The sequence below is a fragment of the Bradysia coprophila genome, assembly GCF_014529535.1.
Source record: "Bradysia coprophila strain Holo2 chromosome IV unlocalized genomic scaffold, BU_Bcop_v1 contig_84, whole genome shotgun sequence".
Lineage (NCBI taxonomy): Eukaryota > Metazoa > Arthropoda > Insecta > Diptera > Sciaridae > Bradysia > Bradysia coprophila.
Genome location: NW_023503376.1, coordinates 4140292 through 4153435, shown reverse-complemented (window position 1 = coordinate 4153435; position 13144 = coordinate 4140292). Strand labels below are relative to the sequence as shown.

The 13144-nt window shown below is 37.1% G+C and overlaps 1 protein-coding gene across 1 annotated transcript; it reads right to left on the bottom strand.

The window, feature by feature from the left end:
• Positions 1-5045: 5045 nt before the first annotated feature.
• On the bottom strand, positions 5046-11067 carry LOC119072553 (putative ankyrin repeat protein RF_0381). The gene is made up of 10 exons (XM_037177790.1): positions 10861-11067; positions 10099-10363; positions 9885-10035; positions 9667-9817; positions 9568-9593; positions 9360-9510; positions 8739-9293; positions 8390-8672; positions 8217-8319; positions 5046-5464 (listed from the first exon to the last, which is right to left on the bottom strand). Exons 1-10 carry the CDS (start codon positions 10955-10957, stop codon positions 5381-5383), a joined length of 1866 nt encoding a protein of 621 aa, XP_037033685.1. The 5' UTR covers positions 10958-11067; the 3' UTR covers positions 5046-5380.
• Positions 11068-13144: the final 2077 nt, after the last annotated feature.

Here is a 13144-nt window from a genome sequence, read left to right as displayed (position 1 = left end):
GGTACAAGCGGTCCATTACCCGTTTTGTAGTGCGTAAATAGTTATTTATGACATCGTGTGCCTAAATGAAAATTTTGCGCAATAGATGGGAAAGTTGTCGACCCGAGGCGAAGCCAGTGATTTTATGCACTGCAGCAATTTTACACTTTCATCGATTGCATATTTGCGCACGCAAAATGAATGTTAAAGCACTACAGTGGACAATGATCATTCTTACGTTAAATTCCATACTATAAGCTCGTAACTGAATTGAGTTGATGTTTTGTCAAACTCGACCTCTACTGCAGCTGGTGAATTATAATTTTTAGCTACAGTGAACGACATCTCAAATGTCTCACTGTCAAATTTTTCTGAGAATTTTATTGTGTCATAGGTTTGTTCCAAGGCCATATGAATTGTCAAATTTCATCCATATAACCATAACCTCAATAATATCTCAGTGTAAATCGCGTAGGCGACGTTGCTCGATTTGTATGAAATATCACGTAAGCGACGTTGCTATGGATGAAATTGTCGTTGTTCGGGTTGTCAAAGTTCGTGTTTACAGTTACTTGGAACAAACCTATTGCAAATTCACAATGACATTCTCTGAAAAAAAAATGACAGTGAGACATTTGAGATGTCATTCACTGTAACTACATAACCTCAATTGTTGATAAAAAAGATTGTTTACCTATTGGAAACTATGTTAAACATCGGTTTTCCATTCCAATGACAAAGTTTCATAATTTTCCCGTTCGTAAAGGTTCTCGGAGACATTGTTTCATTGCATTCATCGCGCTTAAAATTGTAAGAAGGAAAAGGAACTAGTGTTTAGAATGCACGGAATCAGCTGTTTTTCTTATCATGCAGCGAAGGCTTCAAGCACCAAACTACTTATGACCCTAATTATATCCAATTTGAAAAAGCAACTGTCAGTGACCCTAAAATGTTTGGTCTTTAAATTGCAAAGCAAACATTGATGGCTTTAGAAACAGATTTCGTTTTTAAATTATTAATTTGAGCGTAGGATAAGCTTATTAATTAGGATAAATTAAGTTAAACAAAATTTCTGTACATTTTAGTAATTTAACATAAAAAAATTCTCTGAACGAAAAAGTCCGTGTATCTTCATCGTGCCATATTGAAGTCAGTGAAGAATTAGATCGATAAGCTTCGTTCGTTGGACGAATGGTTTTTTTTAACATAGTCAATGTTGTCAGTTTTTTGGTTTTAAATCAATTTTGTTGTTAATTGGAAAATAAATTGAAATTAAAAATGGGAAATTTTTGGTGGAAAAGGCGGTTGTTGCCGAAATTGTATTGGGTGGGTATCTCAGGAAGAAGTTTTTTTTTTTTTTTAATTTAATTGAATTAAATTGGTAAATGTGAAATTGATAAGGATTGATAAGGAGCTGTGGTTTCGATGGTTTAAACTTAAATTAAAATTTTTGTCCTAAGTTTTCTTTCTGTGTTTCCTATTCGGATAACTTATAAATAAATTTCTAACTAAAAGTTAGAAATTATAGCAACTTCCCACATTGAAACCTTACTAAAACCCGTTATCTTTATCGATGGAAAAAAATGATTCCAGAAATTTTAGTGATCCCATGATTTTTATTCAAAATTTAAATTTAAATTTAAAAAAATTAAAGACAAAATTTAGGCCAATTGTGTGCAATAATTGTGATTAATTTAGTTGTTGTATTTTTAAGTACTGTAAAGCGGATCATACCATAACATACCACATAATTGATAATAGGAAATATTCGTTTTTCTAATTTTAATTGGTACTTGCAAAACGCAATTAATTTTAAGCGCACTCACTGTAAATAATAATTTAATTTTTAAATTATTTTTCCAAAAAATATTTTGATGAATAACTTGATGTAATAAAAAGACATGAAACAAATTGATTAATTGATTTGGTTGTTTGTTTCGACGTACTTGTCATGCACCTTTATAACTCAATTGAGTAAATCTACACTGACAGAAAAATAAACAGCGGTCACAGGTAATGTACGTCCCCAGGTAATGTATTTTCATAACATTATCTGTGACAGGTAATCTTTTATAAAATTAGCTGTGACTGGTAATGTAAAAGCTTAACTTCGACAGTTAATTTGCAAATAAAAAAAAGTTTTACGCGCTGGATTCGATCCGCGGACCCTCAGATCATGAGTCTAGTGCGTTGTCACTGAGCCATTCAGTACGTAACGTTTCATAGTTTTATTGTGGATATAAGCTAAAACATTACCCAGTCACAGCCAATGTAGGCTACCCACGACAGATAATGTACATTACCTGTCACAGCTAACATTTGACGGATACATTATCTGTCACAGGTAATGTGAAAAAATATTTTTTGGCAGTGTACAAACATGTTTATGAAATAACAATTGAAAGGAATCTGTTCAGCGAATTAGATGTCAGAATCTCGAGGGGGAAACGACTCGGGGTAATTGACTACACGTACACACCATTGAAGGAATTTCCGGAGCATCACCGAATTCTTAAATATTTTGTAAAAGAGTTCAGCTACTGTTATGGAATATTATGTGCACTTACTGGCCAAGGTTACCTCGACTCAGCAACACCGGTTACATTGTCTGCAATGGCTTCGTGGGCGACGTGGGTACACTTAAAAAGTCCATTCAACAATGTTGAAAAAGTGGTTTCGGATGGATCGCCGACCGGGACAATGCCTAGTGTACTGGTAGTACTCGACCTCCTCTACAACCTCATGCCAAAAGCTAAAGTTAATAATTTGTCTCTCAGGAAATAAAAGTCAAAAACCAAAATGTCGAACTTTCGATGTTAGAAAACCTCGACAGACACACCTTTTGGACCATCGGTTTCTTTGGCAGTTTTGTAGAGTTTTTAACGCTCTACATCCTGCTAGAACATTGTTTTCAAAAATACTCTTAACTTTCCGAGCTATGACCATTTGAAAGTTAAAGTCGTCCGGTGGGACTTCTTCCCGGGCACCTTCGGATCCATCAACCATATGCCTGGACTTAGTTTTCAATGATCTACGTTTTCCGCACACAGGCTATCGCGACCCTTAACACATTGAAATTAATTGCGGCTTGCCAACTTTCGACACCCTGGACTTTACTTAAATAGTCGTGGAATACCTCCAAATAAATTTCTAAAAATCTAGAATTCAGTTTTGGATTTTTAGAAATTTATTTGGAGACATTCCTCGACAATTTAAGTAAAGTCCAGGGTGCCGAAAGTTGGCAAGCCGCAATTAATTTCAATGTGTTAAAATTCTCAAAATTCGATACGCCCTATTAGATAGTAATCCGGTAACTGAAGGAATTAGTAATTGATTTGCCACTATTTCGGCCAGTGGTAGAATCTGCTGAATGACTAATTCCTTACAAGTATACTTTCTGCCAACGCACATCGTTGTTTTCGATAAATTACGAGAGAAAAACAACCGGAGCTTTTGTTAAATAGGCTAACATTTACACTAACTGACCTTGAAACAGTGTAAAAATGAAAAACTAAATGGTACACTGTCGTAATTAGTAATTAGAATGGAGAACGAAACGTATTGGATAGATCAGGCACTGATGTGTGGCAAACAATATTCATGTAAGCCTGTAAAAGACGTGATAATTGTTGGCATTAGTGGTTAACGTTAAATGTGAGACATAAACATCTGAAATGACTTCATTTTTGCTCGCCTCGTTGGTCGAGTTGGATAGGCGCTGGATTTATAGACCAGAGGTTGCTAGTTCAAGCCCAGCTGTGTTTCACTAAATAAAAATAAAAATTTGTTGGTTTTACCAGAGTTCACAGGAACTCATAATTCTCGTGTCGTAATTAGTAATCTATTTGACATAAGGGATATTCTACTACTATGCCAGGTGCTTTGTCAAATGCACACATCCTTGTCAACATTTGTATAATGATGGATAAATCGTATTTAAAGCCGAGTAAATACACTGGATAGCGATTGTGAAGTAGATGGTTTTGTTTCCAGAAAATTGCGAGCAAATGTGGGTACATAATGCCACACGTTCTGTTTCACTTCTTCTTCGATAATAATTCAAATGCCTACGACTAAAGAGTCTCTACAACGTTACAAAGTCGAAGCTGACAAAATAATTGATTAACCTTTGAGAAACGGTCCGCAAGTGTTTGATACACAATCTATTACTTCATTGTTTTTATCCCACATTCATATTGTCCATTGCCAGAGTATTGCTCATTCTTGGCGTCGATACCGACAGCAGATGACTTGCGGGTTGTTTCAACGTGGCCATGGAATTGTAGACCTCAAACGCTAGCGCACATTTACTTAAAACAAGAGAAGTGAAAGCCAAAAACGAGCCAAGGTCGTTCGTCCCTGCCACGATGTTCAAGTAAGAGAAATTGATCTTCTGACAATGTAAGATTTTTTCATATTACAGTTTCTCCTTGGCACATTTAATGTTGGATGAGGCGACATAACTACGCGGTCAATATCGTCAGGAACGATATTATCGTTTTTTAGACGATAGTATCGATTTTTAAAAATTTTTGGACGATAGTATCGTCTTAAAAACGATAATAAATTTTTTGGGCGATAATATCGTTTTTTAGACGATACTATCGTCCAAAAAACGATATTATCGTTTTTTTGGACGATACTATCGTCTAAAAACGATATTATCGTTTTTTAGAAGATACTGTCGTCCAAAAAAACGATAATATCGCCCAAAAAATTTATTATCGTTTTTTTGGACGATACTATCGTCTAAAAACGATATTATCGTCTAAAAACGATATTATCGTCTAAAAACGATAATATCGTTTTTAGACGATATTATCGTCTAAAAAACGATAATATCGTTCCTGACGATATTGACGGTGTGGAAATGTACCGCCACCTTAATGTTGGATTCCATGAATTACATCTAGTTTTAACGAGTTATAATTCAATTAATGTTTGTAAGTCTCCTCCATTAAAGATCATTTTTCTAAACGTGCGAGTTTTCCTTCGGAATAAGTGGAAAACCAACATTTACCAAAGTCCGGCTGTTGTACGCTTGCGACAAATTAAAAAACATTGTTTTTTTGGGAAGGAAATTTATTTTTGTGCACAAATGAACGAAAAATGTTTTCAAAATGACTAGATCTCTACATAAACATCAGTTTTATTCGTAATCAATGAATCAATGTCTTACACGACCTTTGTACTAATCATTATCCGTTTTGAAGGCGGTAAAAGGACTTTGGGAGATAGACATGGAGAGAGCGAAACAGAAACACTAAACGACAAATACTTAAATTTTAAATTCTCAATCATCATCGATTTCGTCACATTTTACGACATTAAGTGAAGAATGGGCACATTAAACACTAAAAAGTAAACTACCAGGAACAACAGAAGGTTGAACCGACTGAAATCACAATGATAATTCAGTCATTGAAATAGCCACTGTTTCCAAAAAGTCTTCGATTAAAATTCTTTGACCGCTTTCCCTTATACGCTAAAAAAAGTCAAATTTTCTTTTGTTTAAACATAAATGAAATTATTCCAGCGAAGTGTACTAAAACTATGGTGGTTCAAATTTGACTAAAATGTCGGTGCTTGCTGTTATCACAATGTCTTTAGCACGTCTTCGACGTGCGTGCAAAGCTTGAATGTTGGGGCAAAAATCCGTATCTGATAATCCAGAGCCTAATATTTGGGAATCGTTTTCTAGAATTTTTGGGAATTGAGGGAATTTTTGGGAATTTTTGGGAATTTAGGGAATTTTTGGCAATTTTTGGGAATTTTGGGAATTAATTCCCAAAAATTCCCTAAAATTCCCAAAAAATTTCTTTTCTTTGCATTTTTATAATTAGATGCTCGTAAAAGATCAGGAAAAGTTCAAAAACCTTTAAAAACTATGAACAAGCAAAAAAAAGGGATTTTTTTTGGAATTTTAGTGAACTTTTGAGAATTGGTTCCCAAATATTATGCTCTGAAGAATATAATTCTTGTCGATGTACTCGCACCAGCCAGGGCGTATACTCTACTTGTAGGTCTCTCCAAAGCCGACATTAGTACAACACAACAATAATTTAAGAGCAATCTACACTCCGACCCCCTATGAAATACATTTTTGATGATAACTTTTTATTCGAATTATTTTTGAAAAAAGTGGCCTCATCGTTTGGTGCCAGAACATATAAGGTTTCGATAGCCACTGGAATTGTCCAGATTGATGTAGTGTACTGAGAAAAAACTCAAAATTCCTAAAATTTGTGTTTTTTGTGATATTTTTTGGACTTTTGAGTTTTCTCGGCGTAGACTGCATCAATTTTGACAATAAACCGCGAGCCTTTGTCCATATTATTTTTATTTCAATGAACACATCAAAAACACACTGAAAATGTATATTGATATTGGAAAAGTGGAATTTGAAATTTGAAATTCTTAATTTCAATTTAAAAAGCCGCTCCAATTTTCAAAAAATCTCGCGCTTGAAAAAAACAAAACAATTTTGTGACTTAACAAATTGGGATGTTTTATTTGTTGACAGTTTGTTTTAATTGTGATCACCGAGATAACCAAAAAACAAACACTAACAAACAAAATATTCCTATCAGCTGACAAATACCTAATATCCCATTTCGATTCTTTAGAGTTTCCGTACGTGAGTTCATCATGGCAGTGATTTTTTTTAATTAATTTCTATAAAAAAATATAAAAAGTGTTTATAACAAAAATAAACTTTTATTAAAAAAGGCTCGCGGTTTATTCTGGTGGCTATCGAAACTTTATATGTTGTGGCACCAAACGATGAAACCACTTTTTTCAAAAAATATTCTAATAAGAAGTTATCATCGAAAATGTTTTTCATAGAAGGTCGGAGTGTAGAGTGTAGACTGCTCTTAAAATAATTATTTTTGAGTTATATTGAACACTTTAACCGAAAATTTAAAAAAATGTTCGAAAAAAAATGAAAGATACGATTCTCTAGAATTGAAGACGAATCTATCACTCCTTAAAATCGGAGACCACTTGTTCCCCTATCACCATCTCCTCCAGTTTTGGCGATATGCCGCTTAAGCTCAATTTAGTGAATATATTATATTCAATATGTTCTGAAATATTTGTTGTGTATTTTGGGAATTTTTGGGAATTTAGGGAATTTTTGGGAATTTTTGAGAATTTTTGGGAATTTTGGGAATTTAGAGAATTAATTCCCAAATATTAGGCTCTGGATAATCGTAATCAGACCTCCGTTCAACTCTGGATTCAACACAGATTTGTTCGAACAGATTCAAGTTGGGCGACTTAATGCAAATTGTATCAGTAAAAACAAGCGACGACTAAAAAAGCGAATATTGAAACCGAGTAGATGAGAGATCTCTGACAAAGGCTTGGTGCATGAAAGAAGTATTCATTATCAAAGAAGACAACGATTTTCTGTGTAGAGTTTCCCCTCCCCCAATTTTCGTTAGAAGCTACTCGAAAATTTATTAATTCTTAAGAATCGATTGCTATTTTATGACTCTCAGTGGGTCAAGTAAATGGGTCAGAACGGGAGTTTCGGTTGATCGTAAACACGCAGAACTCTGAAAAGTGTATGATGGAGGAATATAGGCTTCCCAATACTTCTTCCCAATGCCCGAAGATAAATAGGTCAACGATTTGCTAACCATGGACCGGAGTCGCATTTGGTGAGTGATAGAAGTGGACATTGTGGGCGGAATTGGTACCTGAATAAGTTGAGGCTTTCGGAAATTCTGAGATGGTACCGCAATCTGGAAGAAGAAGCGGCCTGTTGTCAGAACTGGAAAACTTAGTGTACTCCCGAGATGCCTGCAACTATTTGAGGAAATTTCAAACATTTTTTCATCTTCATCCTTCAGAACGTTTTCTTTAGGGAAAAGTTCACCCGAAAAGTGTTCCCGAATTATTTTGGTTTTCCAGCACTCCGCTCTAGACCTCTCGACGAATTCAATGAATTCTGGTAACAATACCAACACCCTTTCAAAGAAAACATGTCAATGATCCAGCCTAAGACTCAAGATTTTAGGCCAAGAAACCGCTATCAAAATGCCATTTGAACCACCTTAGTTTGCACTATTCCGCAATAGTGCTGCCATCTACATCTTATCGCAAGACTGTCGATGTAGCCGTACTGCAAAATAATCAAAAAATATGTTCTCGACACAACAGAAGATCTCTAAACCCTCGACGCTGCACATGGTGCGGTGAATGCCATCCACTTAAAAGTTATTATTTACCGTAATCGCATTGGATGTTTGAATTTCGTAACTGGAAATCGCTGACGTGGTAGGATTACTGGCACTCTTCAGGTGTGGCACATCTGGGAAGTCATACAAATATCTGAAACACAACAGACAACCATTCGCTCAGGTCAGGTCCACTGTAAATGATCGTGATATTCGACCGTTACCTTTGTATGGGTCTCGGTAGATGCAACCTGGATATCAAATATTTCACGATGGAACCATCGCAGTTTCTCACATAATTGAACGGTTGGGTCGGTGGACCTTTCGATGTGTAGTGCATTTTCTGAATAATTTTATGACGGATTGTCATCCGTGTCAACTGTTGCAGGGACAGTGGATTGGACGATATTTTAGCTAGAAAGTGTTCGCTGTTATTTACATCGTTCCACGGTGGTGGTGGTAATGATTTTGGTCGGAATGAGCCATGAATTTTGAGACCAGCGTACACTGAAAGACGGAACATTGTGTTGTTAGTATACGATGCAGTGACCGACCGGATCGATTCACTCTCACCTAGTAGCTTGATTAAATCGAGATTTTTCGAATATCTGGCAAGAATAAGATTATCCGTCGAACGCGCTATGTGTCCTACATTTACATCACCACCTTCCTTGATCAAATACTCGGTCATATCGTACTTTTCCTGCAGTATAGTATAATGTAGTGGCGTCTCGCCCCAGTAATTGACCGAATTAACGTCGATATTTCTGCACAGTAATGTCTGGACAATGGTTTTGAACTCCGTCATTTCGGTACAGTACATGATAGCCACGTGCAATTCCCTGAGCAGCGGATTGTTATTCAATTTAGCGCCGTAGTCCATGAAAAATTGGAATATCGGAAGGTTTCGTTCACTGATTGCAATCAGTAGCGGTGACCATCCGGAACCATTGCGTATGTCAATGTTGTCGCCGTATCTGACGAGCATTTTGATAATGTCCAGTAGGTTTTCGCGCACACAGTAGTGCAGCAGATAGTGGTTGACGAACAGCCGAGCACCGAGTTGTAGGAGTCGTTCGACTAATTGCACATTTTGTACGAATACGGCGACGTACAGTGGCGTCCAACCTTTGGTGCAGGTAAAATGACGACATTGATTGACGACACTGCCATCGATCTGATCAGAAAACGTACCTTGAGAGTCCTGAGTATTGAGCTTAGCTCCTCGGTCGATCAGAATGTTCGCAATTTCGAATTGCTTGCTTGCAACGGCTAAAATGAGCGGCGTCCGGTTCATAAGACATGTAGCGTTGATGTCAGCACCAGAATCTATTAGCATTGTTATCTGGAAGGGTTGTTAGATCAGACCTTGTTACTGAGATGTACCAAAGGATTTACTTACCACTTCTGGGGTGCCAATACGTACGGCTGTTTGGGATGGAAAAACAGAATTCATTAGTCGGTCAGGGACTGACTCGAAAGGGCAACTTCAATGTACTACCTGTATGTAAAGGCGTCTCCTGTTTATGGTCGGCATACTTGTTTGGATTGGCTCGTCGTTTCAGCAAACACCTTGTAACGTCCGGACTCTTAACAGCCAGGTGCAAGGCGGTGTATCCACATTTCGTCGTAATGTCGACGGGTGAATTGTACTGATGGCAAATTGAATCGGTTCAATCAATGAATCCGTTAAAGACCATCGCTAACCAACCAACATACCTGAAGTAATAATTCTGCACATTGCAGATCTCCTATCATTGCTGCATAGTGTAACGGTGCATGACTATAGCTGTCAAGGCAATGCGGATCCTTCTTCTTAATCGTATTGCTAAGCAGTTCTCCGGTCTTTTCGAAAATCCGAGCGTAATATCTAAAGGGTGAGCTTGGCCATCAGAATCGAATCAACCTATTCCATGTGAAATGAATGACTTACACGTACAGCTTCGACCATTCATCGTTCGCATCGTATTTACTGAAATCATCTTGAATTTCTTCTTCCCACTGCAAGTCCTCCATACCATCCGGTGTACGGTCTTTGGACGCTTTCAGTTTCTTCGGTTCGCTGCACTCATTGTCGTCAACATTGAAATTGTCCTCGCATGACCATAGCAAAAGCCTTAAAATGTTCGGCAGGCCCTTCAGTGTCGCGTAACCAACTGCTGACCGGCCAATCGATGTGATTATTGTTGCATTGGCTCCTGTATGTAATGGACAGTGAGAAATGGACGTCGAATTAATTGTGGTCATTTTTGACTAATGGTTTGGCTGGTCGAAAACTAATGCTTGATTTCCAATTATCAAAAACGTGCTCCGTGTGAGAGACAAAATTGAATTATTTCAATTTTTGCTTTGTTTACTTGACAGCGCTCTCTCTCACGGAGTACTTTTTGTTGAGTGGAAACAATTCTTAAAACTATTTTTCATGGAAGCCTGCCTGCAGAGAGTTAGACAAAAACTCCACTGCACCTCATCGAAAACTTTTGCTTTCGAAAAATTTCTTAAGAAAATGTCTGCGATGTCAACAGGGCGAGCCTATATACAACGTAAATATTTACTTCTTAAAAGAGCAATAGCTTCTCTTATCACCTAACAAAATATTCACACAAAAAAACATGAACAGAAATTGCGATCCATTGTCATGTTTACTGTCCTATTCATTGACAGGCAGTGAGAAAAATCATTCTCGTTAAATTACCTTCTTTCAGCAATCGTTCCACGTTATTTACTTCATTTTTGTCGATGAAATAAATTAACTTCTCCTCTAGGGACAGACCGGTCGATTCCAAATCCATAATAAATTCCTTAAGAATTGATCAAAATGCTGTTTCAACCGCAATTGTATATTCAGTTTGCAAAAAAAAATTATTGTTTGTTTCGCAAAAGTTTATCTATTGACGTTTAATGTACGCACACCCTTACACCGATTAAGAGGAGAATACACGGCCATCGGTCATCCATCGACTATGGTTCTTACAGTTCACAGTAGATGGCAATAAATGGAAAGGATCGAGTGTGAGGTCCAAGGCTGTATACTTTGGGGAGGTCACGCAGATCGCCATTTTATTAGATACGCGGGAACACACCTTTTCCATACAAACAAATTCACCAAAATTGAATTTGTATGGCGTGGTGAATTTTTTGTATGAAACGTGGTGTGTAACCCGCGTATCTGCATCTGCGTGACCTCCCCAAAGTATACAGCCTTGGTGAGGTCGAGGTCCAAGGCTGTAAACGCCATTTTATTAGATACGCGGGAACACACCACTTCTGATGATTTTTCATGTAAAAAAATTCAACACATCAAGGTGACGAGAATCATCAATTTTGGTATGAAATCCAAGGTTCTGAAAGAACAGGTTAAGACACCCACGAGGGCGGCTGACACACAAATTTTGACAAATAGATGCTATTATTTATTGAACATACTCATTACAGATTGTTTGAAATGTCAACTTGAAGAAAAAAAATAGTTTTTATCAGGTTGACATTTCAAACAATCTGTATTGAGTATGTTCAATAAATAGCATCTATTTGTCAAAATTTGTGTGTCACCGCCTTCGTGATCAACTCAGATGTGTCTTAACCTGTTCTTTCAGAACCTTGATGAAATCCAAAGCTGTATACTTTGGGGAGGTCACGCAGATACAGATACGCGGGTTACACACCACAGTTGATGATAAAATGGCCGATTTCATACAAAAATTCACCTACTCTGATGATTCTCGTCGTCTTGATGATGTGGTGAAATTTTTTACATGTAAAATCATCAGAAGTGGTGTGTTCCCGCGTATCTAATAAAATGGCGGTCTGCGTGACCTTGCGTGACCTCCCCAAAGTATACAGCCTTGGATGAAATCGGCCAATTTATCATAAACTGTAGTATCTGCGTGACCTCCCCAAAGTTTTCAGTCTTGGTCGAGGTCAACATAAGAAAACGTGACTTCTCAACTTGTTATCCCAAGGTTTGTTAGGTTCTTTTTAATTTCTTTTTAATTTGACTCCTGACCTCGATCTCCAACATGCTAGCTCCACTTTAATGCTACATTATTCAGTTACTCTTCACATATGTCTGAGAAATCATTCATAATTCACACCACAAGTGCCCCAAAAATTTAAATATTTTCAACTGACTTTCCATCGGATTTTTTGATATAAGTCCAAGGTTATTTCCTAAATTTTGGGATGACATGATTCCTTTGGCACTTCCTAACTTCCGTTTGTTTTTTTCGATGGATTTGGGTTATTGTCGACATGAGTAAGGTGTTCCAAGGTCGGTTCTTAAATTTTGGGTTGGTTACTATTTGGGATGACAGATGATTCCTCTGGCACTTCCTAACTTCCGTCTGATTTTTCGATGGATTTGGGTTATTTTCGACATGATGGAGGTGTTCCAAGGTTGGTTCCTAAATTTTGGGATGACATGATTCCTCTGGCACTTCCTAACTTCCGTTTGTTTTTTCGATGGATTTGGATTATTGTCGACATGAGTGAGGTGTTCCAAGGTTGGTTCCTAAATTTTGGGATGACCGATTATTCCTCTGGCACTTCCTAACTTTCGTCTATTTTTTGAAGGATTTGGATTATTTTCGATGTAATGAAGGTGTTCCAATTTTGGTTACTATTTGGGATGGCAGATGATTCCTCTGGCACTTCCTAACTTCCGTCTGATTTTTCGATGGATTTGGGTTATTTTCAATATAAGTGAGGTTTTCCATGGTTGGTTCCTAAATTTTGGGATGACAGATGATTAATCTGGCACTTGTTAGTTTCCATCGGATTTTTCGAGGTGTTCCAAGATTGGTTTCTAGATTTTGGGATTCAGACTGATTTCTTCAGATTTTTTTAATTTTCATAAGATTTTTTGATGCTGTCGAAATGACATACTTACAAAAGTTGTGATCATTCAAAAAACCCTTAAAGGGTTAATGTGACGGAAGTCCTTTATCTTACCTAAAAAATAACTGATATCGCTGAGGGTG

Bases quoted from the DNA above. Each gene is read 5' to 3' on its own strand.
- LOC119072553 (XM_037177790.1), bottom strand. From the start codon at position 10,957: ATGGATTTGGAATCGACCGGTCTGTCCCTAGAGGAGAAGTTAATTTAT. The intron at 9,594-9,666 runs GTAGTACATTGA...CATCCCAAACAG, and splicing joins GGAGACGCCTTTACATACAG to CCGTACGTATTGGCACCCCA. The intron at 5,465-8,216 runs GTAAATAATAAC...GACTTTTTTTAG, and splicing joins AAACATCCAATGCGATTACG to CGTATAAGGGAAAGCGGTCA.